We start from the raw sequence: 27556 nt of genomic DNA on the forward strand, positions 1-27556 counted from the left end.
TAAATTGAGAGTTTATTTTAGAAATTTAGTTTATTTTAGAAATTTCGAGATGAAGCTATTTTGATGCATAAGAACAGACTAAAGGATAATTCAAGCTACCTATCTTCTTAACTTTGCTGCTTCATTTTTTTAATTAAATATGCTTCCTCAGGGATTCTCTCTCTCACAGCTTAAATCTGAGTGCTCCCAAATCTTTTTTGTTGTTGTTGGAAATTCTTTTTTTTTAATTTTTAATTTTTTTTTTTGATGTAAAGTTCGATGATTCATTAGTTGCGTATAACATCCAGTGCACCATGAATACGTGCCCTCCTCACTACCTATCACCGGTCTATCCCATTCCCCCACCTCCCTCCCCTCTGAAGCCCTCAGTTTGTTTCTCAGAGTCCATAGTCTCTCATGCTTCATTCCCCCTTATGGTTACCCCCCTTTCTTTATCCCTTTCTTCTTCTACCCATCTTCCTAGTTCTTATGTTCCATAGATGAGAGAAACCACATGATAATTGTCTTTCTCTGCTTGACTTATTTCACTTAGCATTATCTCGTCCAGTGCCGTCCATGCTGCAGCAAATGTTGAGAAATCGTTCTTTTTGATAGCTGAGTAATATTCCATTGTATATATGGACCACAGCTTCTTAATCCAGTCACATCTGTTGAAGGGCATCTCCGCTCCTTCCACGATTTAGCTATTGTGGACAATGTTGCTATGCATTGGGGTGCATATGGCCCTTCTCTTCACTATGTCTGTATCTTTGGGGTAAATACCCAGTAGTGCAATGGCTGGATCACAGAGTAGCTCAATTTTTAACTTTTTAAGGGACCTCCACACTGTTTTCCAGAGTGGCTGTACTGTTTATGCACCCCATAAGTAAAAAAAAGTCTGAACACTCTCCATGTATGTCTACTGGTTGATTTATAACATACAAATACAAACTTTATTATTAAATTACAGACAGCCCCTAATGTACGATGGTTCACCTTAAGATTTTTGAACTTAATGATGCTGTAAAAGTAATATGCTTTCAGTAGAAACTGTATTTTGAATTTGTATCTTTTCATGAGCTTGTGATTTGTGGGATGGGCAAGCAGCACTGGCAGCTCCATCAGCTATGCTATCACAGGTGAACAAGTCACAAAGGGCAGTGGCACTCCGGGCCCCTGGGACTACCTCTGAGAGCTGCAGTGGGCGTGCACCACAAGAGGCTGCAGTTTTGGGCACATATGGAAGTGGAGACTATTTGTCCCAGATGGTTTATTACAAAGGGCAGACTGCAATCTTTCTGCTCTGGGCCAGAGGTTCAGGCACAGCCATTTTTGCTCTGATCCCCTGAAGAGGTGCGGAAAGCCTCCAGGGGAAAAAAGCCACACAGAGGACCAGTTTGCATTGAGCCCATGACTCAACAGGGAGTGAGACGACTCCATCCAGGCAGGAATAACTGAGAAAAAGTACAGCAGGCCCCTCCCCCAGAAGACAGACTGGAAGAACAGGTGGACGAAAAGCCTATACATCCCAAAAGACTGTAAAATTCCAACGCCAGGGGAAAACAGTATATTGAGCTTCAGGGTCCATTTTGCTTGGGTCATGGTTGATATTTTTGCCTCTGTTCATTCCCCCTCCCATCATTCTATGGGCAGAATGACTAGAATGAAGAACTCACCAAAAAAAAAAAAAAGAACAAGAAGCACTGTTCTCTGCCACAGGGCTAATCAGTATGGATATAAGTAAGATTGCAGAGATAGAAATCAGAATAGCGATCATAAAGTTAATAGCTAGGCTTGAAAAAAGCATAAGTGACAATATAGAATCTCTAAAGGTGGAAATGAGATCTAATCAAGCTTAACTTAAAAATGCTATGAATGAGATACAGTCTAAACTGGATACTCTAACAGCTAGGGTCAATGAGACAGAAGAGAGAATAAGTGATCTAGAGGACAGGCTGATGGAAAGAAAGGAAATTAAAGAAAAGAGAAAAACAACTCATTGCACATGAAGAGAGACTTGGAGAATTTAATGATACATTGAAAAGAACCAATATCAGATCACTGGGATCCAAGAGAGGGGGGGGGGCTGAATATTTGAGCAAGACATGGGTGAGAACTTCTCTAAACTGAGGAAGGAAACAAGCATTCATGTCCAGGAGGGAGCGAGGACTCCTCCCAAAAATCAATAAAAATAAATCAACACCCCAACATATAATAGTGACCCTTCCAAATCATAGTGAAAAAGAAGCTATCCTGAGAGCAGCTAGAGGGAAGAGATTTCTTATATATGGAGGGAGGAACATCAGAACGTCAGACCTGTCCACAGAAACCTGGAAAGCCAGAAAGGGCTAGCAAGATATAATCAGGGTACTAAATGAGAAGAACATGCAACCAAGAATACTTTATCCAACAGGGCTGTCATTCAAACTGAAGGAGAAATAAAGGGTTTCCAGGAAAAACAGAACATGTGACTACGAAGACCCTGCAAGAAATATTAAGGGGGATTCTGTGAGCAAAGAGAGAATCCAAGAGTAACACAGACCAGAAAGTAATGGAGACAATCTACAGAAACAGGGATTTGACAGGTAATACAATGGCACTAAATTCATATCTTTCAATAGTTACTCTGAATGTAAATGGGCCAAATGCTCCAACCAAAAGATACAAGGCTGGGTAAAAAACAACTATCCATAGGCTGTCTACAAGAGACTCATTTTAGACCTAAAGACATCTCCAGACTGAAAGTGAGGGGCTGGAGAAATATTTACCATGCTAATGGACCTCAAGAGAAAGCTGGGGTAGCAATTCTCATATCAAACAAATTAGATTTTAAACCAAAGACTGTAGCATGAGATGTAGAGGGACATTATATCACACTTAAAGGGTCTATCCAACAAGAAGATCTAAGAATTGTAAATATCTATGCCCCCAAAATGGGAGCAGCCAATTATACAAACCAATTAATAACCAAAGTAAAGAAACACATCAATAATAATAATACATTAATAGTAGGGGAGTCAATACTCCAATCACAGCAACGGACAGATCATCTAAGCAGAAGATCAACAAAGAAACAAGAGCTTTGAATAATACATTAGACCATGTGGACTTCAGAGATATATGAAAAAGACTGCATCCTAAAACAACAGAATACTCATTCTTCTCGAGTGCACATGGAATTTTCTCCAGAATAGATCACATGCTGGGTCACAAATCAGGTCTCAATCGATACCAAAAGATTAAGATTATTCCCTGCATATTTCAGACCACAATGCTTTGAAACTGGAACTCAATCACAAGAAGAAAGTTAGAAAGAACTCAAACACTTGGAGCTTAAAGAGCATCCTGCTGATAGAATGAATGGGTCGACCAAGAAACTAAAAAAGAACATAAACAATTCATTGAAACTAATGAGAATGAGAACACATTCGTTTAAAACCTATGGGATACAGCAAATGTGATCCTAAGAGGAAAGTACACAGCCATCCTAGCCTCTCTCAAAAAATTATAAAAATCCTGAAAACACAAGCTAACCCTACACCTAAACAACCTGGAGAAAGAACAGCAAATAAAGCCTAAGCCAAGCAGGAGAAGAGAAATAATGCAGATTAGAGCAGAAATCAATGAAATAGAAACTAGAAAAACAGAACAGATGAACAAACTAGAAGCTGGTTCTCTAAAAGAATTAATAAGATTGATAAACCTCTGGCCAGACTTACCCAAAAGAAAGAGAAAGGACCCAAATTAATAAAATCATGAATGAAAGGGGAGAGATCATGACTAATACCAAGGAAATACAGACTATTATTAGAAATTATTACCAGCAACTATATGCAAACAAATTAAGCAATCTGGAAGAAATGGATGCATTCCTGGAAATTTATAAATTTCCAAGATTGAAACAGGAAGAAATACACAATCTGAACAGACCAATAACCAGTAAGGAAATTGCAGTACAAAAAACAAGAGTGCAGGGCCAGATGGCTTCCCAGAGGAATTCGACAAACATTTAAGGAAGAAATAATACCTATTCTTCTGAAACTGTTTAAAAAAATAGAATTGGATGGAAAACTTCCAGTCTCATTCTATGAGCTCAGCCTTACCCTGATCCCAAAACCAAACAAAGATCCCATCAAAAAGGAAAATTACAGACCAATATTCCTAATGAAACATGGCGGCCAAGATACTAAACAAGATCCTAGCCAACAGGATCCTACAGTACATTAAAAGGATTATTCGTCACCATTAGGTGGGATTTATTCCTAGGATGCAACCGTGGTTCAACATTCACGGATCAATCAACATGACAAAGCACATTAATGAAAGAAAAGGACCATATGATCCTCTAAATTGATGCAGAGGAAGCATTCAACAAAATACAGCATCCTTTCCTGATTAAAACTCTTCTTCGAAGTATACTGATAGAGGGAACATACCTGAATATCATAAAAGCCATCTATGAAAAGCCCACAGCAAATATCATTCTCAATGGGGAAAACCTGACAGTGTTGCCCTTAAGGTCAGGAACACGACAGGGATGCCCACTCTCATCATTGTTCAACACAGTACTAGAAGTCCTAGCATCAGCAATCAGACAACAACAACAAAAAAAATTAAAGGCATTCAAATCGGTGAAGACAAACTCTCTCTTCGCAGATGACGTGATACTTTATGTGGAAAATCCAAAAGGCTCCACCCCAAAATGCTAGAACTCTTAGAGCAATTTAGCAACGTGGTGGGATATAAAATCAGTGCACAGAAATCAGTGGCATTTGTATACACTAACATGTGACTGAAGAAAGAGAAATTAAGGAATCAATCCCAATCACAATTGCACCAAAAACCATTAGATACCCCTAGGAATAAACCCAACCAAAAAGATAAAGGATGTATACTCTAGACACTACAAAACACTTATGAAAGAAATAGAGGAAGACACAAAGAGATGGAAAAACATTCCATGCTCATGGAATGGAAGAATAAATATGGTTAAAACGTCTGCTGCCCAGAGCAATCTACACATTCAATGCAATCCCTATCAAAATACCATTGGCATTTTTCACAGAACTGGAACAAGCAATCCTAAAATTTGTATGGAACCAGAAAGGTCCTGAATCAGCAGGGGAATGTTGAACAAGGAAACCAAACCTGGAGGAATCACAATTCTGAACTTCGAGCTATATTACAAAGCTGTGATCATCAAGACAGCATGGTACTGGAATAAAAACAGACATAGATCAGTGGAACAGAATAGAGAGCCCAGAAATGGACCCTCAACTCTATCGTCAACTACTCTTGGATATAGCAGGAAAAAATAGCCAATGGAAAAAGGACCGTCTGTTCAATAAATGGTGCTGAGAAAATTGGACAGCCACATGCAGAAGAATGAAACTGGACCGCTCCCTCATACCATACACAAAGATAAACTCAAAATGGATGAAAGGCCTAAATGTGAGACAGGAATCCATCAAAATCCTAGAGGAGAACACAGGCAGCAACCTCTTTGACCTTGGACAAAGCAACTTTTTGCAAGAAACATCTCTAAAGGCAAGGGAAACAAAAGCAAAAATGATCTTTTGGGACTTCATCAAGATAAAAAGCTTTTGCAAAGCAAAGGAAACAATCAACAAAACTAAAAGGCAACCTACGGAATGGGAGAAGATAATTGCAAATGACATAACAGATAAAGGGATGGTATCTAAGGTCTCTATAAAGAACATCTCAAATTCCACATCCAAAAAACAAATAATCCAGCCAAGAAATGGGCAGAAAACATGAACAGATACTTCTCCATACAAATGGCCAACAGACATGTAAAAACGTGCTCCACACCACTCAGCATCAGGAAAATACAAATCAAAACCACAATGTGATACCCCCTTACATCAATCAGAATAGCTAAGGTTAACAAGATAGGGAATAACAAATGTTGGCGAGGATGTGGAGTAAGAGGAACCCTCTTACACTGTTCGTGGGAATGCAAGTTGGTACAGACACTCTAGAAAACAATATGGAGGTTCCTCAGGATGTTAAAAACAGAGCTACTATATGCCCCAGCAATTGCACTACTGGGTATTTACCCTAAAGATACAGATGTAAGAAAAAGAAAGGGCACTTACATCCCAATATTCATAATAGCAATGTCCACAATAGCCAAACTGTAGAAGGAGCCAAGATGTCCTTCAACATACGAATAGATAGAGAAGATGTTTATATATACAATGGAATATTACTAAGCCATCAGAAAGGATGAATATCCACCATTTACATCAACATGGATGGAACTGGAGGGTATTATGCTAAGTGAAATAAGTCAATCAGAGAAACACAATTATCATATGGTTTTACTCACATGTGGAACATAAGGAATAGTGCAGAGGACAAGAGAAGAAGGGAGGAAAAACTGGATGGGAAGAAATCAGAGAGGGAGAAAAATCATGAGAGACTCTTGACTCCAGGAAACAAACTGAGGGTTGTGGAAAGGGAGGTGGGTAGGGAATGCAGTAACTAGGTGATGGGAATTAAAGAGGGCATGTGATATGATGAGCACTGGGTGTTATATTCAACTAATGAATTACTGAACATTATACCAAAAATTAATGATGTACCATATCTTGGCTAATTGAATTTCAATTAAAAAAAGATAAAAATAAAAGAAACTTGCCAACACATGTAATTTATACAAAGATCATTTCTAACTCAATAAATTTTAATTTTCAGGTTTAAAAAAATGACAGAACAATGATGTTGAACAAATAAATATGGTTGGCCAACTTATTCAGAGAATAAAAATGACATGCTCTCTTTCTTAAGGATTTTCTTTTTAGTAGATACATATAATTGCAAGACTTGTTTTTAAATTTCTTATTTAAAATGAATTCAGTAATATATACTATATTATTAGTTTCAGGGGTAGAATTTAATGATTCATCAGTTGCATGTAACACCCAGGGCTCATCACATCCTTAATCCTAAGTTCCTTCCTTAATGCCCATCACCCAATTACCCTAGTCTCCCACCCTCCTCCTCTCCAGCAACCTTCTGCTTGTTTCCTATAGTTAAGTCTCCTCTGGTTTGCCTCCCTCTCTTTTTTTATTTTATTTTTCTTGCCCTTTCCCTATGTTAATCTGTTTTGTTTCTTAAATTCCACATATGAGTGAAATCATATGGGTATTTGTCTTTCTCTGACTTATTTTGCTTAGTTTAATACCCTGTATTTTCACCCATGTTGTTGCAAATAGCAAGATTTCATTTTCTTTGATGGTTGAGTAGTATTCCATTGCAAATATATACATACCTTCTTTATCCATTCATCTGTCCATCGACATGTGGGCACTCTCCGTATTTTGCATATTCTGGACATTGCTGCTTAAAAGGTTGGGTTGCATGGGCCCCTTGAAATCACTATGTTTGTATCCTTTGGATAAATACCTACTAGTACAATTGCTGGGCCATAGGGTAGTTCTATTTTTAACTTTTTGAGGAAACCGTCTGCACCAGTTTGCATTCCCATCGACAGCATAAGAGGGTTCTCCTTTGCATCTCTGCAAACACTTGTTATTGCATTTTTTTTCATGTATCTGTTGGCCATTTTAATGTCTTCTTTGGGAAAAATGTCTATTCACGTTTTCTCCTCATTTCTTGACTGGATTTTTTCTTTTTGGGGTGTCGAGATTAATAAGTTCTTTATAGATTGTGGATACTAGCTCTTTATCCGATACATCATTTGTGAATATCTTCTCCCATTCGTTAGCTTGCCTCTCATTCCTGTTTCCTTTGCTGTGCAAAAGCTTTTTATCTCGAAGTCCCAATAGTTCATTTTTGCTTTTGTTTCCCTGGCCTTTGGAGACGTGTCTAGCAAAAAGGTGCTGTGGCCGAGGTCAAAGAGGTTGCTGCCTGTGTTTTCCTCCAGCATTTTGATGGATAACTGACTCACAGTTAGGTCATTCATCCATTCTGATTCTATTTTTCTGCATGGTATAAGAAAGTGGTTGAGTTTCATTTGTCTGCATGTGGCTGTCCAATTTTCCCAACACCATTTGTTGATGAGACTATCCTTTTTTCTTTGGATATTCTTTTCTGCTTTGTCGAAGAACAGTTGACCACAGATTTGAGGGTCCATTTCTCTGTTCTCTGTTCTGTTCCACTGATCTCTGTGTCTGGTTTTCTTGTGCCAGTACCACACTGTTGATGATTATAGCTTTGTAGTACAGCTTGAAGTCTAGAATTGTGATGCTTCCAGCTCTGGTTTTCTTTTTCAACATTGCTTTGGCTACTTGGGATCTTCTGTGGTTCACACAAAATTTAGGATTGTTTGTTCCAGCTGTGAAAAATGATAATGGTATTTTGATAGGGATTGCATCGAATGTGTAGATTTCTTTGGGTAGCATAGATATTTTAAAAATATTTGTTCCTCCTATCCATGAACATGGAATTTTGTTCCATTTCTTTGTGTTTTCCTCAATTTCTTTCATGAGTGTTCTATAGATTTCAGACTACAGCTCCTTTACCTCTTCGGTTGGGCTTATTCCTAGGCATCTTATGGTTTTTGGTACAATTGTAAATGGGACCGATTCCCTGATTTCTCGTTCTTCCTTTTATTGTTAGTGTATAGAAATGTAACTGACTTCTGGGCATGGATTTTTATATCCTGGGACTTTGCTGAATTCCTCTATCAGTTCTAGCAACTTTTTGGTAGAATCTTTTGGGTCTTCTACATAGAGTATCATGTTGTCTGTGAAGAGTTGACATTTGACTTCTTCTTTGTCGACTTGATGCCCTTTATTTCTTTTTGTTGTCTGACTGCTGAGGCTAGGACTTCCAGTATGGTGTTAAATAACAGTGGTGAGAGAAGACATCCCTGTTCTGTTCCTGACCTTAGGGGAAATGCTCTTAGTTTTTCCCCACTGACAGTGATATTCGTGTGGGTCTTTCCTATATGACTTTATAGGTATGGTCTTTTCTATAGGCTTTTATGGTACTGAGGAACGTTCCCTCTATCCATTCATGTCAGAGAGATCTATTGAGAGTATCATATGATTCTTGTCCTTTCCTTTATTAACATGGTGTATGACCTTCGTTGACTTGTAGATATTGAACCACCCCTGTAGCCCAGGAATAAATCCCGTTTGGTCGTGATGAATAATCATTCTGATGTACTGTAGAGTCCTATTAGGTAGCATTTTGGTAAGAATTTTTGCATTCTCGTTCATCAGTGATATTCATCTGTAATTCTCCTTTTTAGTCGGGTCTTTGTCTTTTGGAGGGATCAAGGTACTGCTGGCTTCATAGAATGAGTTTGGAAGCTTTCCTTCCATTTCTGTTTTTTTTTTGGGAACAGTTTCAGAACAGGTATTAATTCTTCTTTAAATATTTGGTAGAATTCCCCTGGGAGGCCATTTGACCCTGGACTTTTGCTGTTGGGAGATTTTGGCTTACTGATTCAATTTCTTTGCTGGCTGTGGGTCTGTTCAGGTTTTCTGTTTCTTCCTGCTTCAGTTTTGGTAGTTTATATGTTTGTAGGAATGCATCCATTTCTTCCAAGGTGCCTAATTTGCTGGCATATAATTGCTCATAATATTCTCTTATAATTGTTTGTATATTTTGGTGTGGGTTGTGATCTTTTCTCCTTCATTCATAATTTTATTGATTTGGATTCTTTCTCTTTTCTTTTTGATAAGTCTGACTAGGGAANATCCAGCTCAACTCAGGGGACCGGCTGAAAAAGGGGTCCCCTACTCCTCCGCCATCTTTAATCCTCCTCTCTTTTCTTTTTGATAAGTCTGACTAGGGGTTTATCGATATTAATTTTCTCAAAGAACCAGCTCCTAGTTTCACTGAGCTGTTCTACTGTTTGGTTTGGTTAGTTTTTTTCATTTCTGTGTCATTGATTTCTGCTCTACCCTTTATTATTTCTCTTCTCCTGCTGGATCTAGTCTTTATTTGCTGTTCTTTTCCCAGCTTCTTTAGGTGTAAGGTTAGGGTGTGTATTTGAGACCTTTTTTGTTTCTTGAGAATGGTCTGTATTGCTATATACTTCCATCTTAGGACCACCTTTGCTGTATCCCAAAGGTTCTGAACAGTCATGTTTTCATTTTCATTTGCTTCCATGTGTTTTTTCCTTTGATTTCCTGGTTAACCCATTCATTCTTTAGCAGGATATTCTTTAACCTCTATGTATTTGTGGTCCTTCTGATGTTTTTATTGTGTTTCACTGCAAGTTTTATGGCATTGTGGCCTGAAAATGCATGGTATTATCTCCAATCTTTTTGTGGTAGTTGAGACCTGATTTGTGACCCAGTACGTGATTTATTCTGGAGAATGTTCCACGTACACTCAAGAGGAATGTGTATTCTGCCTCTTTAGAATGAAATGCTCTGAATATATCTGTGAAGTCCATCTGGTCCAATGTGTCCTTCAAAGCCCTTGTTTCCTTGTTGATCTTCTGCTTAGATAATCTGTCCATTGCTGTAAGTGAGGTGTTAAAGTCTTCTACTATTATTGTACTACTCTCAGAGTTTCCTTAATTTTGTTATTAATTGGTTTATATATTGGCTGCTCCCAAGTTAGGGACATAAATATTTACAAATGTTAGGTCTTCTTGTTGGATAGACCCTTTTCTTACAAGATAGTGTCCTTCATCTCTTACTAATCATTGGTTTACATTCTAGGTTTTCTGACATAAGGATGGCTACTTCAGCTTTCTTTTGATGTCCACTGGCATGAAAAATGGTGCTCAATCCCCTCAATTTGAATCTGGGGGTGTCTTTGTGTCTAAAATGAGTCTCCTGTAGGCAGCATATCAATGGGTCTTGTTTTTTATCCATTCTGATATGCTATGTCTTTTGATTGGAGCATTTAGTCCATTTACATTCAGAGAAATTCTTGAAAGATATGATTTCAGTGCCATTATATTATCTATAATGTCACTGTTCCTATAGATTGTCTCTGTTCCTTTCTGATCTTTGTTACTTTTCAGCTCTCTCTTTGCTCAAAGGATCCCCTTTAATATTTCTTTCAGGGCTGGTTTAGTGTTCACAAATTCCTTTAGTTTTTGTTTGTCATGGAAAGTCTTTATCTCTCCTTCTATTCTGAATGACAGCCTTGTTGGATAAAGTATTCTTGGCTGCATATTTTTCCCATTTAGCATATTGACTATATCATGCCAATCCCTTCTGGCCCACCAGGTCTATGTGGATAGGTCTGCTACCAGCCTTATACCTCTATCCTTGTAGGTTAGGACCTCTTGTCCCAAGCTGGTTTTAGGATTTTCTCTTAACCTTTTTTTTTTTTTTAATTATTTATTTATTTATCTGAGAGACAGAGAGCAAGGGAGTGAGTGATAGAGAGAGAGCACCATCGGAGGAAGAGGCAGAGGGAGAGGAAGAAGCAGGCTCCCCGCTGAGGAGCAGGCTCCCCCCTGAGCAGGGAGCCTGACATGGGGTTCAAGCCCAGGACCCTGGGATCATGACCTGAGTCAAAAGCAAATACTTAACCGACTGAGCCATCCAGGCGCCCCGATTTTCTCCTTGTCTTTGTAATTTGCAAGCTTAACTATAATATGTTAAGATGTTGATCTCATATGGAACACAAGAAATAGGAAGATCGGTAGGAGAAGGGAAGAAGAAGGGGGGGTAAACAGAAGGGGGAATGAACCATGAGAGAGTGTGGACTCTGAGAAACAAACTGAGGGCTTCAGAGGGGAGAGGTTGGGGGATTGGGACAGGCTGGTGATGGGTATTAAGGAGGGCACATATTGCATGGTGCACTGGGTGCTACACGCAAGTAATGAATCATGGAACATTACATCAAAAACTAGGGATGTACTGTATGGTGACTAACATAATATAATAAAATATTATTATAAAAAAAAAGATGTTGATCTATTTTTGTTAATTTTGAGGGGGTTTCTCCGTGCCTCCTGGACTTGAAGGCCTATTTCCTTCGCCAGATTAGGGAACTTCTTAGCTGTAAGTTGTTCAAATAAACCATCTGCCCCTTTCTCCCACTCATATTCTGGGACTCCTATAATATGGATATTATTTTGCTTTATGGAATTGCTGAGTTTCCTCAGTCTACCTTCTTGATTTAAGGTTCCTTTCCCTTTTATTTCCAGTTTCCTTATTTTCCATTATTTTATCTTCTATATCACTGATTCACTCTTCTGATTCATTCATCTTTGGTTTTTGGCCTCCATTTGGGACTGCATCTTGGTTATAGCATTTTAAATTTTGACCTGACTAGATTTTGGTTCTTTTATCTCTAAAGTAAGTAATTCCCTAGTGTCTTCAATGCTTTTTTCAAGCCCATCTAGTATCTTTATAATTGTTTTAAATTCTAATTCAGACATCTTAGTTATATCCGTATTGATTAAATCCCTGGCAGTGAGTACTACTTTCTGTTCTTTCTTTTGTGGTGAATTTCTCCATCTTGTTATTTTGTCCAGGAAAAAAAAAAAAGAAGAAAGAGAAAAAACAACAATAACAACAACAAGAGGTAAAAGAAAACAAAACAAAACACAAACAAAACAAAATGTAAAAGTAGATCCTGGTTGTGTTTTGGTCTCATTAAAAGAAACTAGATCCCAAAATGAAATAAAAGAAAAGAAAAAAGAAAAGAAAAGAAAAGAAAAGAAAGGAAGGAGGGAAGGAGGGAAGGAGAAAGAATTATAAAATAAAATACAATGAAACAAAAAAGTAACATATCTATCAATCTATATGAAGTATATATGTAGATAAAAATTTAAAAGAATAAGAAAATATTTGGAAAAATAAGAAAATAACAAAAAGGAATACTAAAAGACTACTAAAAAATATATATAAAGAATGCTATATAGTGTGTTCCCCATGAGCTTCAGCCCCCTACGATCAATAAACTTGGTGAGAGCGAGCTGTTTGTGCTGGTCTTCTGGGGAAGGGGCCTGTTGCACTGATTCGTAGGTGGACTTGCCTTAGTGCGAAAATGCCTCCAATGAACAGACCTCCAATGAACAGAGGTAGGGCTTGGTGTACGCAGCGCCCAACTCCACTAGGTTGCACTGTTTTGCTTCCTGAGGGCTTTCAGCACTGATGGGTGGGATGAATATGGTGGCACCCCCTACTCTTCAGTGAGCCCTCACAGAAAAGCAATCAATCAGTCTTGTCTCCCCAGTTTCCATGAGAACTCTATGTTCACCTGGCCTGTGACCATGCATTTTTAACTCAGGAACAAGACTTGAGTTTTCAAACTCCAAATTTAAGGGACTCCTGTGGGGCAGACCCATGGTGTTCCTCCTGAGGGAGAGGGAGGGTCTCACCACATTTCTGCTTTTTGCTGGACTCCTCCCAGGAAAATGGTTGCATGACTGCTACACAATTTATGGCAACACAGAGCAGAAAGCCGGCACCTAAACTCACTGCTCTCAGTCAGCTTCCCCGCTCCTATGCCTGGGAAGTCTGCCACACTCAGGCAGAGTTCTTTTTGAGACCACCTGTTCTTCTTAAGACCCTTGGGATCCTGAGACCATTCTGTCACACCTGGGATTCTGCCCTGCTTCACCACCTGAGCACCTTTAAGCCAGGAACATCCCCCATTGTAGCAGACTTCTAAAAGTCCCGATTTTGCACTCCATTGCTTATAATATTTTGTGGTATCCTCTTTAAGCAGGCTCCCTCCCCTCAGCCATATCCTCAGCTATATCACACTGGATTCAAGTCTCTGAACCTCCTACCTTCCAAACTGCGGTCATTCTGTTTTTAAAGATTTTATTTATTTATTTGAGAGAGAGAGAGAGAACACAAACAGAGGGGAGGGGCAGAGGGAGAGGAAGAAGCAGGCTCCCCATTGAGCAAAGAGCCCGATGTGGGGTTTGAGCCCAGGATCCAGGGATCATGAGCTGAGCCGAAGGCAGACACTTAACCAACTGAGCCACCCAGGCACGCTTGTGGTCATTTTTCTACTGGTAAACTTGGAGCATGTGTTTTCTCAGATCTCCTACTGATTCCTCGGATGTTCAGAATGATTTGATAACCATCTAATTGCATTCGAGGGACAAGACAAACTTAGGGTCCCCCCATTCCTCCACCATCTTACTAATTGCAAAGAATTTTTAAGGAAATAATAAATTACTTACTTCTTCTGTATTAATAACAAGCTTGGCTAAGAAGAGACGGATATTTAACGATACTGATGGATTTCCTAGTTTGTCATGAAGAAATTTCATCCACGAAGGAAGATTTCTTGGCACTGAATCCTGAAATGATACATTCATGATTACCTTAAAAAGCGAAAGAAAATAACTTCACATTTTGATATTATGAGATGCCAAAGTAAGACATGAGCAACAAAAAATGTTTATTTGATACAGAATTTGGTATTCGATATTAAGTGTTCATTCTTACTATGATACCAATGAACAGTATTAAATGAGACAAGATTAGCAGAAACAAACCTCTTCTCCTTTAGGTAGTATCTGATTTCTGTGCATGTGCTTAATCAGGGCTGTCATGGTCGCCATACATTCGTGTTGATTGAGCTCATCCATCTCTAACTCTAGGACAGCATCTTGGACCATGGGGTCTTTATGCTCCTAGGAAAAGGGAAGAATCCGATGAGGCAGAATACACTGCTAAAATTTTATTATATATGATATTCTGACTTTTGGGGCAATATCATAAAACACACACTTAGGTAACAATGATGAACTGGTAATAATGTTAAATACACTTGTTGGGTTTTCTTATTAAACAACTTATTATAAAAACCCAAGGGGCGCCTGGGTGGCACAGCGGTTAAGCGCCTGCCTTCGGCTCAGGGTGTGATCCCGGCATTATGGGATCGAGCCCCACATCAGGCTCCTCCGCTATGAGCCCGCTTCTTCCTCTCTCACTCCCCCTGCGTGTTCCCTCTCTCGCTGGCTGTCTCTATCTCTGTCAAATAAATAAATAAAATCTTTTAAAAAATAAATAAATAAATAAATAAAAATAAAAAAACCCAAACAAACCCAGGACCTCATGTCTTCCTTACATTCTAGATACACATTTTCCCTCTGATCTCTATATGCATGGTTACTTCCTCTGGGGTCATACTTAGTTCACAGCATCCATGCAGACACATGCTGCTTTGTACAAACACTAAGATCTTTCCAAATGTTTATGTCTTGGGAGGCCCCAGAACTCTCAACAACTTGAGAACAACAGTCTCCATGATTCTTAGTTGCCACATTATGGAGAAAGTGAAGCTCTTGAAGCACAAGTATAAGACAAATTTCTACCTATATTTTTTTCTCAGTAAACTGAAAAAGAGTTTTTCTCTGAAAAACTTTGTAAAATCCTTAATTTGCCTTGAAATTTAAATCAATAAAAGAACAAAACTTTTAAAGTATTATTGATCCTAAAATTCTTAGAAATTATAGCAGAGGAAATCATTTACAAATGTAATGCTGAATTTAAGTTTGTATGTACACGTATAGTAAATTTTACACACACACAGAGTGGAACAATTTATCTGGATATTTCCCAGCACAGATCATTACCAGGAAAGAAAGATTTGAGAAATCCAGAGAAGAAATTTTTGGACAGCTAAAATTAAGCATGGGGAAATTAAGTGCTTGCAGAGACTGAGTAGAAAAAGGAATAAAAATGGCCCTAGATAATCTGGTAATTCTATCTGTCCTGGCAGCAGGAGCTATTTCTGAACATCACTTCCCAGGATGGGCAGTATTTGTAAAAGTACTCCTCTTATGCCCCTTCTGCCCATGGTCTCTTTCCTCCCAAAGATAATGGATAATTTCCATAAACTGGGGGTTTAGAAGTGATAGGAAGTTGTATTATGTCTTAGTAAGAGCAGTGCTAAGTGAGCACTGAAACAGTAAATCAGGGTTACAAGAAACAAAAAAAAAATGAGCCATAAAAATCAATCAGAGTAATCTTAATGTCCCTTTTTCCATATACGTGGTAAGGTATCAAAGCAATTAATCACAGTATCTAAATGCATTCAGATCTACTCGACATATTTTTCAGTCAAAATCATTCTATGTCAAGATTCTTCTCACAAGGACTGGATAGATCTGAAACTAGAGATTCAAGTCATGCAATCAAATTGAAGGCATGAAGACTGAACCCAAGATGCCTCAATGTAAATGGCCTATTCATGAAGGTTGAGTCTCAATAGACAATGTAGCCATCAAAGAATGAAGTTGTACTTTTTTATTGGCCAGCACAGACGTATGACATAATCTGAGTGAAGAAAATAATGAATGGGCTCCTCCTTGAAGCATTCATTACAAAGGAAGAAGCCAACCCTAGGGGAAACATAAAGTACAAACTCAACTTCAAAAACACTGTATTGTTCCCGTCCTCCTAAGGCAAAAAGCCACTTGGGTAGACCAGATTGGGGCAAGAACTATCTGGCAATGTCTGGGAGTGGGGAGGGAGAGTGCAGGGTGCCCTCCTGTGGTTCAGGACCCACTCCAGGAGGGCAACCCCCATCAGAGGGGTTGAGGGAAAGAAGAGATGAGTCAGTGCATGTCAAAGAAACCAGAATGGGAAAAACTTGAATGAACCCTGGATGGGAATCAGATGTATCCTGTGGAGCTCATGGTTTTACACATGTGTATACATGTGGGTGCCTCTGTAAATGCACAGATATGTGTCTACCTACATGTTTCCTAACTCTGTTCATGAGGTTAAGCTACACTTTGTGAACGCAGATGCATTCAGTTATCTCAGTTTGATAACATCAAATATTTGAGCAGCTTCTTCATTTTCTGCAGAGGATAATGCAACAGTCACATCAGCAGGGCATCTGAGTCTCTATGGTAGTTATCTTTCTCACTGGAGACCCTTAAATGCAGTTTTGATTTCAAACACTAATTTCATGGAGACTGGCTAATGTGAATCAGCCCTGGAGAGAGCCTCCTTTCCTCCTTTCTTCCTACTGATGAAATCCAATTGCCTATAGGATGGAAGGCTGGGACTTAGATCCTGGAAAATTCTCCAAATGCTATTGTCTGAGGACCGAGGACCACCCAGAGAGAACTGACTTCCCCTAACAAGGAAGACCCCCCCCCTTCCTTTACAAATGCCAATATATTTTAATATTCAAAATGTGATCACCCGTCTCCGAAAATGACCAGGGGTAGATTTAGGGTCTTGGGAACTGTATGAATAGCTCTGAACGCCAGTTGAGAAATCAAATTGACTCATTTCCTCACTCAGGCTGCTGTCTGCCAAATATGACAAGGAAGATAGATAATGAGGGCCACCTGAAATATAAAAAAGAAAATACATTTATTCAAATTGGTAAAAAATGTATTTCTCTAAGCTCAAATGATATTAAAAGACAGTGTCAACTAAGGCTTTTATCTATCCTCTTGATTCTCTCAACAGATTATCCAGATTAACGAAGCAAAAGGAAATGGGGAAAGACCTCCTTTGGTTTTATCATTATTGAGTAATTATTCTCTACTATCACAGACAGAGAAATTAAGTTAAACTATATACAATCTTTGGATATGATAGTAACAGAATTTCCTTGCATTTAAAATTTTGATGGGGTACATTTTGCACATAAAGTCTAACACAGACGTGGGAAAAGATACTACTGAAAACAACTAATCGACGTATATAAGGAATTTACAAAACTGGTCCAAATTTTATCCTCAAGTCAAGAAAAAAAAGCTATGAAGAAAAATTAAGCAAAAACTAAAACAAGGAGCATGTGGAGCAAGAGACAGTTAATTTTAAATAGGGAAGCCAGGGAGAACTTCCTTCAAAGGTTAGTATTAAACAAAACGCTGATATCTGGGGCCAACGTTATTCTAGGCTGAGGAAACACCATGTGCAAATGCCCTGGAGTCAAAGTGAGCCTGGTGCCTACAAGCATAGGCAGGGGAACAGCGCTGCCAGCGCAGAGTAAGCAGGAAGGAAAGTGGCAGGGAGGCGGCAGGCAGGTCAGAGGTCTTAGGCAGCTCTGTCCTCAGGGAGGTAGAAGCTGATAGGAAGTTTGGAGCAGACCAGTGGCAGGATGGAACTTATATTTTAACACAGATTTCTTGAATGTATTTAAACAAAATACAAACATAATTCATATGTAAACAAATAACTATCAACCAATCTTGCACTTTTTAAAAAAAGCATACTATTTCTCAGCCCTCTTTGGCCATTCTGAGATCTTTCTATGTAGTTAAAGTTTAGCTAATTGCATTTCTTTCAAAATACAATTCTATTTGCCACTTAAAACCTTTTCAAATTCAATTATAATGTTTTTGGATATTTAAAATATTTTTTATTTACATAACAAATACCATTTATTACATAACAAATTAGAATCTTTCTCATCATTTTGAAAACATCCTACCTGAATCCCCATTTGAGGCCTCCCTGGCTTCTTTCCTAATTTCAATGTACTTTTTCTTTCTTTCCAGAGGAACCTATCAGGCAAAACAAATACACAATTTAAAACGTTTTAGAATCATAATCACACATTTTCAATTTTAGTAGCAATTTGGCAAAAATATTAATTTTTAAACAAGACTTTTATCAAATTTAAAATCACTAAAAATACCCATGAAGAAAGACAGGTGAACACCCTTAAGAAATGCTTTTCCCACAGATTCCCACAGAACCTCACTGAGGCATATGCTTCCCCTTTGGGCTTTGGGACCCAGTGTGGGCTAAGCTCTGGCAGCCACATGTCCAGATTACCAATAGTCTATACTTGCCCTATGAGCCTCAGTTTCCTGAACTATACAGCTACGGTATATCATAGCACCTTACAGTGCTATTGCTATTGCAAAGTTCAGAAGTAACATATAGCAAATGTCTGAGTGCTAAATTCTTTTTTTTTTTTTTTTTTGTAGTTCTTTGAACATACACCTTGAAGAAAGTTCCCATTCTTGTTCCAAAAGGGCACAAGGCAGGAAGCAATGCACATGAACTCATGAACCACTCAGACATGGTGAGGTCAGTAACCATGCACACTACCATGATTGACAGCTTCTGACCTAGACCATGGTATACAAGGTCTGGCACTCTGCCCAATTCCCATTTCCAGTGGGCTGTGAAAGGCTGCACCTATGACCTCCCACCAATTGCTGAGGCTGGCATGTTAAACTTAGCTTGGCTAAAATCAAGCTTGTCATATTTGCCACAGCAAGTTTTCCAATTATCCCCATGACTTCTGCTCACAGCACCCCCCTTATCCTGCCAAATCACAAAAGCAGGGCCACAGCATTACAATTCTGTATCTGGATGGACCTCAGTTTCACTGACCAGAGGAATTTACTCCACAAACAACTTCTGGGATATGTCCTAACAGCTCCTTTTATTGCCATTTTCTATCTTCTACTAGTTAAGAAAGGGAAAAATCAAATTATTATCATTTTTTGCCTGAGATTGTACCTCAGGCTGAACTACATTAAACTACCAGATTTTATAGCTCAAAGCAGACTTGAATACTGAGAATTTAACATGTTCAACATAATACATTGTTGTTTTTTCTATAAGTACTTGGTAAATTTTTTAAACTTAGGAACACCATTGAAAAATTTCACTCACCTCAATTTCTACAGGAAATGTATAGCAGCGCTTCAGGTCAATCAGATTTTCAAAAATAAGCAAGTTCTGTAAATCCAAAGAGTCATATAAAAATATCTGAATAGTGGAGATCCTTATTGCTGATGCTACTATAGAATTAATGCTACTTAAAAACTCATAGGGAAGAACTTCAGCTTTAATATATATATGTGTGTATATATATATATGCAGAACTATAAGAACTACATCTTTAATATGGTAAGAATGTGCAAATTATGATATAATTTTAACTTATATAATCTAACTTGAAATCCTACAGTGACAGCAACAGTGAAAATTTCAGAAGTCTACCTTTTCAGGTTTTTCACTAAACAGAAAACCTTGGTAAAATTTTAATTCGGTGAAGACGCAGCAGATAACAGAAATGGCGCAGTTGTATGCAGCACAATGGTAAAGTCTTCTCCTCTCTAGCAACTGATTCTCACCCGCCATGTTCTCTGTAAATGCATCATAGCACAATCTGCAGAGTAGATCCAGGTTAAAAATTAATTCATGTAACAGGGAAATTATTGCTTAAGCCCAACAATGCCAGACAACAGGATCTCACTTCAGTTCAGCCTTTTCTGAGTATCATGTTTGTGTCCGGCATAGTACCAAGTACTGGAAATAAGAGACAAGCAAGTCACCGAATCCATGCACATCTCAAGGCAAAGGCAGCATCCAGGAATTTTACCACACTGTGGTAAGCACAGCAACAGCAACCAGCACAGGAAGTTAAGAGATGGAAGCAAGGAGGATGAACAGTAACCCAGGCGAAGTAGCCAACAAAGGTTTTAAGAGAAAATATCGGAACTGTATTTTGAATTCTGAGTCAAAGGGAAAATGTATGTGAGGATTATGAACAGGGAGAAGAGTGTCACGTATAGTAAGGGATAAGCCACACAGTGTGTTCAGAGGATGAGGTGGGAAGCAGCAGTGGTTGGCAATGAGTGAAAGGTGGAGAGGGGTGCGTTCCTAAAAGAGCATGCCTGCCATGCTAAGGAGCTCAGACTTCACTCTGCAGGATGGGGTCTCCAAATGGTGCCCAGGTGACCAACTACTTTTGAAAACAGTTTTGTCAGCACATAGCCACACCCATTCATTTACATATCGTTTGTGGCTGCTTTCCCAGTACAGTGTAGTAGCTTCAAGAGACCACACAGCCTGCAAAGCTGAAAACAGTTACTATCAGGCAGGCCCTTTACAGAAAAAGTTTTGCTGGTCCCTGCTACTGAAGATGAAGTTCTTTTGAAGTGTTTTAGGTAGGAGAGTGAAACAATCAGGTTCACACTGCAGAGGTATTATCATAATGGCAGCAGTATGGAAAAACTGAGAGATAAGCCCTGGAGCAGGGAGAATAAAAATGAAAGAGACTGCACTGCAGCGGTTCACCAAATAACACCAGACACTACAACACTGTATGAAGGAAGGTGGGTTGAAAGAAGGGCCCCAGTCTTGGGAGGGCTAAGGAGATAAAATTCACCAGATCTGGTGACTGACAGGGTGTGCATGGTGACTAGAGAAAAGAAGGAAAAATAAAACAGGATTCTCATTGGTGTAAATGAATGGATGGCGATGTCATTCCCAGAGGAGATAAAATAAGAATTAGGGTAAGAGGAAAGTAAGGATAAGCTTGTTTGAGATATGCAAAATGAGACATGGCAATGTCTGCATTCGATATTCACTAAGAGGGAACTTCATTAGAAGGCCAGTTTTAGAGAAAATGCATTCGATTAATTTGTACTTTATAGAATACCTGCTTAAACATACTGCCATTCCTTTCATTTCAAATTGCAGTTAGGAAAAATAAAATACATAAATCCCTTCATATTGTAAATTATACCACTAAAAATATATCAAGCTATTAAGGGGGGGAATAGTAGGAAAAAACAAGAGAGAAAAAGGTTTTATTCCTATAAAAAATGAGTATAGGATAAAACATGCTACCCAATAACCTGTTAAAGTCTAAGTAGTTTGTACATAAGAAAAAAAACAAGAAAACTATAAAAACTCATATTTAAACAAACTTAACCATTTATTCACATTATATACAAGCATAAAAATATATGCATCAAAAATATTAACGAATCAAATACAATGAATCAAATATGAATCAAAATAACAAAGTTAACTAAACACTTACTTAATAAGTGTCTTTGTAAGTTCATTTCCTTCTGTAACACACGAGCTGCAGAAAACTTGATTAATTTTAGATTCTTTCGAGTGAACATCATCTTTTGAAAGACGAGAATACATCACATCTAGCATTTTATAATAGCCCATCTTCTTGGTGATTTGAGTATCAAAGATAGATTCATTCAGCTAAGGAAAGGTAACATGATTATCTTTGGTCTTATCAAACATGAAAAATAGCTTACTGAATATACCAAATATTCAATTAAATATATTTAATATTCAACACTCTTTACATAGAAAGTAATTTTAACATAGATATTGAATCACATAAATAGACCCACCCAAGGTCAGGAACATAGGTGTAAATATTAATGTGTTATATTGAGTGTGGCAGGAAGTAATACACAACGTCCAAATAGTAAACTTAGGACATGCGTATAGGGCTTTTGCACAAAATCTTATCGAAGGCATGACAATAGCAGGTGAAACTTCAATGTATTAAAAAACAAAGTTTTCAACTATTTACAGTATTTTCTAAAGATATCCACATCCTAATTCCTAGAACCTGTGAATGCAATCTCATAAGGCAAAAAAGGACTTTGCGAATGTGATTAAGGATCTTGAGATAGGGAAACAATTCTGGATTGTTCCCGTGGGCCGTAAATGAAACCACATGTAAGCTTGTAAGAGGATAGAGAGAGGGATGAGACACAGAGGAAAAGGCAATGTGATGACAGAATTAAGAGGCCACAATGATGCAGCCACATACTGAGGAATGCCAGCAGCCACCAGAAGCTGGAGGAGGCAAGGAGTGGATACTCAGGGCCCCTGGGGCAAGCGTAGCCATGACAACGCCATAAATTCAGCTCAGTGAAACTAATTTTAGACTTCTGGCCTCCAAAACTGGGAAAGAATAAATTTCTGTTCTTCTAAGCCACCAAGCTTATGGTAATTTGTCACTGAAGATTCAGGAAACTAATACACATTCTGGTACCAAGAGCTGGATCTGCTCTAACAAATGAATGATAGGTAGAGGCTGAAAGAAACTTGCCATGCGTGACAGAAAGCCGACTACCTGCCAACACTGAAGACACTGATGGTGAGGGCTCAGAAGCAAATGAAAAAGCTGAAACTGTCTTACAGAACACATCAATCATCATAAACACATTTTTGGTAGAAATTGGAAGTTAAAGTAGTTGCCAGGAAGGTCTCAAAAGGAAATAAATAACATAGCTTTGGAAACTGGAGGAGAGAGGACCCTTGTTATACAGTGGCAGAAAACTTGGCTGGTAAGTATTCTATAGTTACACATACAGCAGAACTTGTAAGCCATGCACTTGAATATTTAGCTGAGAAAATTTCCAAGCAAATCTGTTGAAGGTGGTGCCTGCTTTCTTCTTTGCTGCTTATAATACAATGTGAGGTGCAAGAGATAAACTGAGTTAAGAACTACTAAGCAAAAAGAACCAAAATGTGATGATTTGAGAAATTCTCAACTTACCCAGACAGTAAAAGATGCTAACATTAGGAGATTCACTGCTAGAAAAGTGGCTCTGGAGGGAAGAACAGGGTGTGGCTGGACAATCTCGAGCTAGTGCTGAAGAAATTAAGCATGGGACTCACGGATGTTCTCAACCATTTCAGCAGAACCAGGAACAGAGATGCAATTATCCACCAAAGATCTGTGGAGGACACTCTTGTCTAATGGAGTAAACCTCCAAGACACACATAGAAGAGCTATGTAGTTTCTGAGAACATCATACCAGAACCACACTACCAACTCGGACTGAAAGGGACAGAGACAAAATGAAAGGGGGAAAAAAAAAAAGACTGTTGTACTCTCTGAATTCTGCAGGCAAGAAACAGATTGATAAAACTACTCACCTGCAAATATATGCTACCCTTCAAGAAAAAAGAATGACTCCAAGAATGGAGCCTAAGGTCCAGAAAGCAGAACATTAAGCCACAAAGCATTACTCCCCAGGTCTTGAAACTTAACGCAATTTGCCTGCCTGGACCTTGAAAGTGCTATGGAACACTAACTTCTTTCTTACTTTATTTTCTCCTTTTTGGAATAGGAATGAATATAATAGTTATCCTACCTGTTGAACCACTGTCTTTGGGAAACAAATTATTTGTTTTCTAGTTTCACAGGTCCACAAATGGAAAGAATTTTGCCCCAAGATGGATCACACCCAGAATCTCACCCATATCTGATTCATTATGATTTAAATGATGAAAGTTAGGGCTCTGAGCTGATGTATTCAGATACAATTTTGGACTTAAAAGTTGATGAGGTAATGCGTTTAGACTTTGGGGGATGTTAGGGTGGGATAAATGTATTTTGCAGGTAGAAACATTTGGTGCAAGAGGACTGTATTCAGCTACATAATATCCCCTTACAAATACCCACCTTCTAATCACTGGAACCGTGAATGTTACCTTATATAAAAGAGGATTATACAGATAAAATCAAGTAAAGGATCTTGAGACAGGGAGATTATCCAAGTGGATCCTAAATGCAAACATATATTTATAAGAGGGAGGCAGAGAGTGATTAGACAGAAGAGGAGGAGGCAATGTAACCACAGAAGCAAAGAGAGGAGTGATCTGGCCACAGGCCAAGGAATGCTGGCAGCCAACAAAAGCCAGAAGAGTTGGTGGGAATGCAAGTTGGTACAGCCACTCTGGAAAACAGTGTGGAGGTCCCTTAAAAAGTTAAAAATTGAGCTACCCCTATGACCCAGCCATTNGGGCCTCAGAGGGGAGGGGGGTGGGGGAATGGGATAGACCGGTGATGGGTAGTAAGGAGGGCACGTATTGCATGGTGCACTGGGTGTTATACGCAACTAATGAATCATCGATACATCGGAAACCGGGGATGTACTGTATGGTGACTAACATAATAAAAAAACATTAAAAAAAAAAAAAAAAGCCAGAAGAGGCAAAGAATGGATTTGCTCCTGGGGCTTCTAGAGCCTTGCAACACCTTGATTTAACCCCAAGGATACTGATTTCTGATTTCTGGCCTACAGAACTGTGAGAGAATAAATGTCTGATGTTCTAAGCCATGTTGGCGGTAATCTGTTACAGCACCCTCAAGAAACTAAAGCAGATTGAGGTAATGCTCCTTGAGCAATAAAGATCCTCTGAGGGAAGACACTGCAATTTTTAAGGACACTAATTAAGGAGATTTGTCAATTCTTATTAATATTAAATTTAAATAGATGTAAAATACCTTTGTAAATCTAGACTTCAACATATCAACGGCATCCACCACAATTTTGCTAAAGAATTCTCTCAAAGTGTTCAGGCTACAATGCCACAAAAGGGTGAGAAGAGAGCGATCTACAAATGCTTGGCGAGTAACATTTGAAAGTAGGTCATCCCTCTTGAACATTCGGTATACCCTTTCCAAAAGGGCTAACTGTGTGACACGTGAACTCCTAAGAAAAAAAGAAAATTATATGAACATCCCTGCTTTGAACAAATATTTTGCGAGTGTCTACCCACATTACATGCAAAATAAACACCAATGACTATAAATTCAAAATATAACTTCGAAGATTATATATATGTAAAAACCATGAACTACAAGAAGCATTTGTATATGAACCATATTATTATGCTCATCCCCAGAAATCCTCATGCCAAATTTAGGCATTAAGAAGAATTGTTGTCATTTACTTTCAAACCTGATTTTTTTAGGAAACATCGGTAAGGCTCTGGGAGAGTCTCAGGCCTGAAGATGATCACGGTTCCAGAATCTGAAACTCATGAGTTATAATTTAAAAATTCTAGTCTCTTCCTAGTAACAGATTGTCATTCCTATTTTCTATACAGAGATATATTCATCTGGCCCTTTATATTCTCATCTGGAATATAAGATACTTGAATGACCATCTATAAGATTTTGTCCATAAACCAAGAATACAGAGTTAGTTTCCTCACCTACAAAAATATGAGGTTAAGACCTAATTATCATTAAAATCCTTTTCCAGTTCTAAAATCCTGATACTCAGTAGTTAAGTACGAACCAGGGCAAAAATGTTTGATTTAGAAGGTAATTCACAGTCACAAAATTTTAAGGCTCAGGATACTATTAGATGTTACATGGTCTTCTGCAATATTTATTTGGGTACTGCCTTAGATTTAAATTCTTTTGAGGAGCTTCTGATAGTGAGCACAGCAAGGATGCACAGCCCTAAAACTCTTATAGAGAAAGCTAAAAAGAGGAGGAGGAAAAGTAAAAAAGCAAAATCTGATTATAAAAATGGGCCAGGAGATAAGTCTCTAAAAATAAATGGAAATGAGATTTAAATATATGAATATATGCTCTATTTCACTTGTAATAAGAGAAATATAAATTAAAGCAACACTGAGAAATCCTTTCTCACCTATAAAATTGGAAAAAATCCAAATGTTTGACAATATACTCTACTGGCAAGACTGTGATGAAATAAGACACTCTCATACACTGCCGAGAGAACGCAAATTATAGTCCCGAAATAAAGGATAGGGTGAAAGCTGGCGAAATTAAAAATGCATTTACCTTTTGAATTCTGTTTAGGAATCCACTCTAAAGATATACTGGCAAAAAAAAAAAAAATGACATAGACAGAGGGCTATTCATTGTGTTACTATTTTTAATAACAAAAGATTGAACCCAAAAGTTTATCAGCAGGCGGCTGCTTCAAAATACTATGCTAATTCCATACAATGAATAATTATACAGTTAAATAAATAAATAAATAAGGATTGAGGAAAATCTTTATGTACTGACATGTAGTGATCTGTAGAAGATATGAGGTGGAAAAAAGGAGGTGAAGAGGAATAAGAGAGGGGACACAGAAGTAAGACTCTCAAATACAGCTCGTTATACAGTTATGACTTTCAAATCATGTAAATATTTTACATTTTCCAAAAGAAAATCAGAAAAAAGACAAAAGATAAACAATTTCTAAAATCTGAAAATTTACTAATAAACATACCTAATTGGTTTAATAGCCACATATTGAAAAATACTTCACCAAGTTATTTTAGGACAGAAACTTTCACTGTGTATCCTCAGAGAATATATTCTAAGTAAGTTATAATTAAAATGAAAATTCTAGGGGTGCCTGGGTGGCACAGCGGTTAAGCGTCTGCGTTCGGCTCAGGGCGTGATCCCGGCATTATGGGATCGAGCCCCACATCAGGCTCCTCTGCTAGGAGCCTGCTTCTTCCTCTCCCACTCCCCCTGCTTGTGTTCCCTCTCTCGCTGGCTGTCTCTATCTCTGTCGAATAAATAAATAAAATCTTTAAAAAAAAAAAAAATGAAAATTCTAAACTGCACACAGACAAAAAAGTCTTGCTGGAATTTTGATATGCATTAAATTTACATATCAAGTTAATTGCCATGTTAATAATATTGAATCTTCAAATTCATGAACATGGAATGTCTCTCCATTTATTTAAAACTTTAATTTTTTTATTTCCTTCAGCAATGGGCTGTAATTTTTAGTGTACAAGTCTTGCACTTCTTTTGTTAAATTTATTCCTAAGTACTTTGTTCTTTTTGATGCTATTATGAATGCAATTATATTCCTAATTATAGTTTTGAATGTTTTCTGCTCATATATAAACAATTGATTTTTTAACATTGATCCTATATCCTACAAATTTTCTATAATTGTTTATCAGTTCTAGTAGCTTTTTGTAAATCTTTAGGATTTTCTACCTCATGTCATCTGTGAATAAAGACAGTTTGGGGGGCACCTGGGTGGCTCAGTCAGTTGAACTTCCGACTCTTGATTTAGGCTAAGTGGTGGTCTCAGGATTGTGGGATTGAGCCCAGAGTCAGGCTGTGCACTCAGCTCAGAGTCTACTTGGGCTTCTTTCCCTCTCCC

General features: G+C 38.1%; 1 protein-coding gene across 9 annotated transcripts in view; it reads right to left on the reverse strand.

The window, feature by feature from the left end:
• Nucleotides 1-27556, reverse strand: part of PRKDC (protein kinase, DNA-activated, catalytic subunit) — a 247506-nt gene that overhangs the window by 114176 nt on the left and 105774 nt on the right. For all 9 annotated transcript variants that reach the window (XR_004622659.1, XM_034650151.1, XM_034650152.1 and 6 more), the window contains 8 exons: nucleotides 24907-25114; nucleotides 21676-21854; nucleotides 19845-20013; nucleotides 19515-19580; nucleotides 18316-18388; nucleotides 17073-17221; nucleotides 14408-14545; nucleotides 14090-14209 (listed from right to left, as the gene is read on the reverse strand). Coding sequence is in view for 8 of the 9 variants with exons in the window: in XM_034650151.1 (XP_034506042.1) it covers nucleotides 14090-14209; nucleotides 14408-14545; nucleotides 17073-17221; nucleotides 18316-18388; nucleotides 19515-19580; nucleotides 19845-20013; nucleotides 21676-21854; nucleotides 24907-25114 (1102 nt within the window). In the remaining variant the exon portion in view is untranslated. The remainder of the gene's footprint in view (nucleotides 1-14089; nucleotides 14210-14407; nucleotides 14546-17072; nucleotides 17222-18315; nucleotides 18389-19514; nucleotides 19581-19844; nucleotides 20014-21675; nucleotides 21855-24906; nucleotides 25115-27556) is intronic.

The sequence above is a fragment of the Ailuropoda melanoleuca genome, unplaced genomic scaffold (genome assembly GCF_002007445.2).
Source record: "Ailuropoda melanoleuca isolate Jingjing unplaced genomic scaffold, ASM200744v2 unplaced-scaffold11384, whole genome shotgun sequence".
NCBI classification, from domain to species: Eukaryota; Metazoa; Chordata; class Mammalia; order Carnivora; family Ursidae; genus Ailuropoda; species Ailuropoda melanoleuca.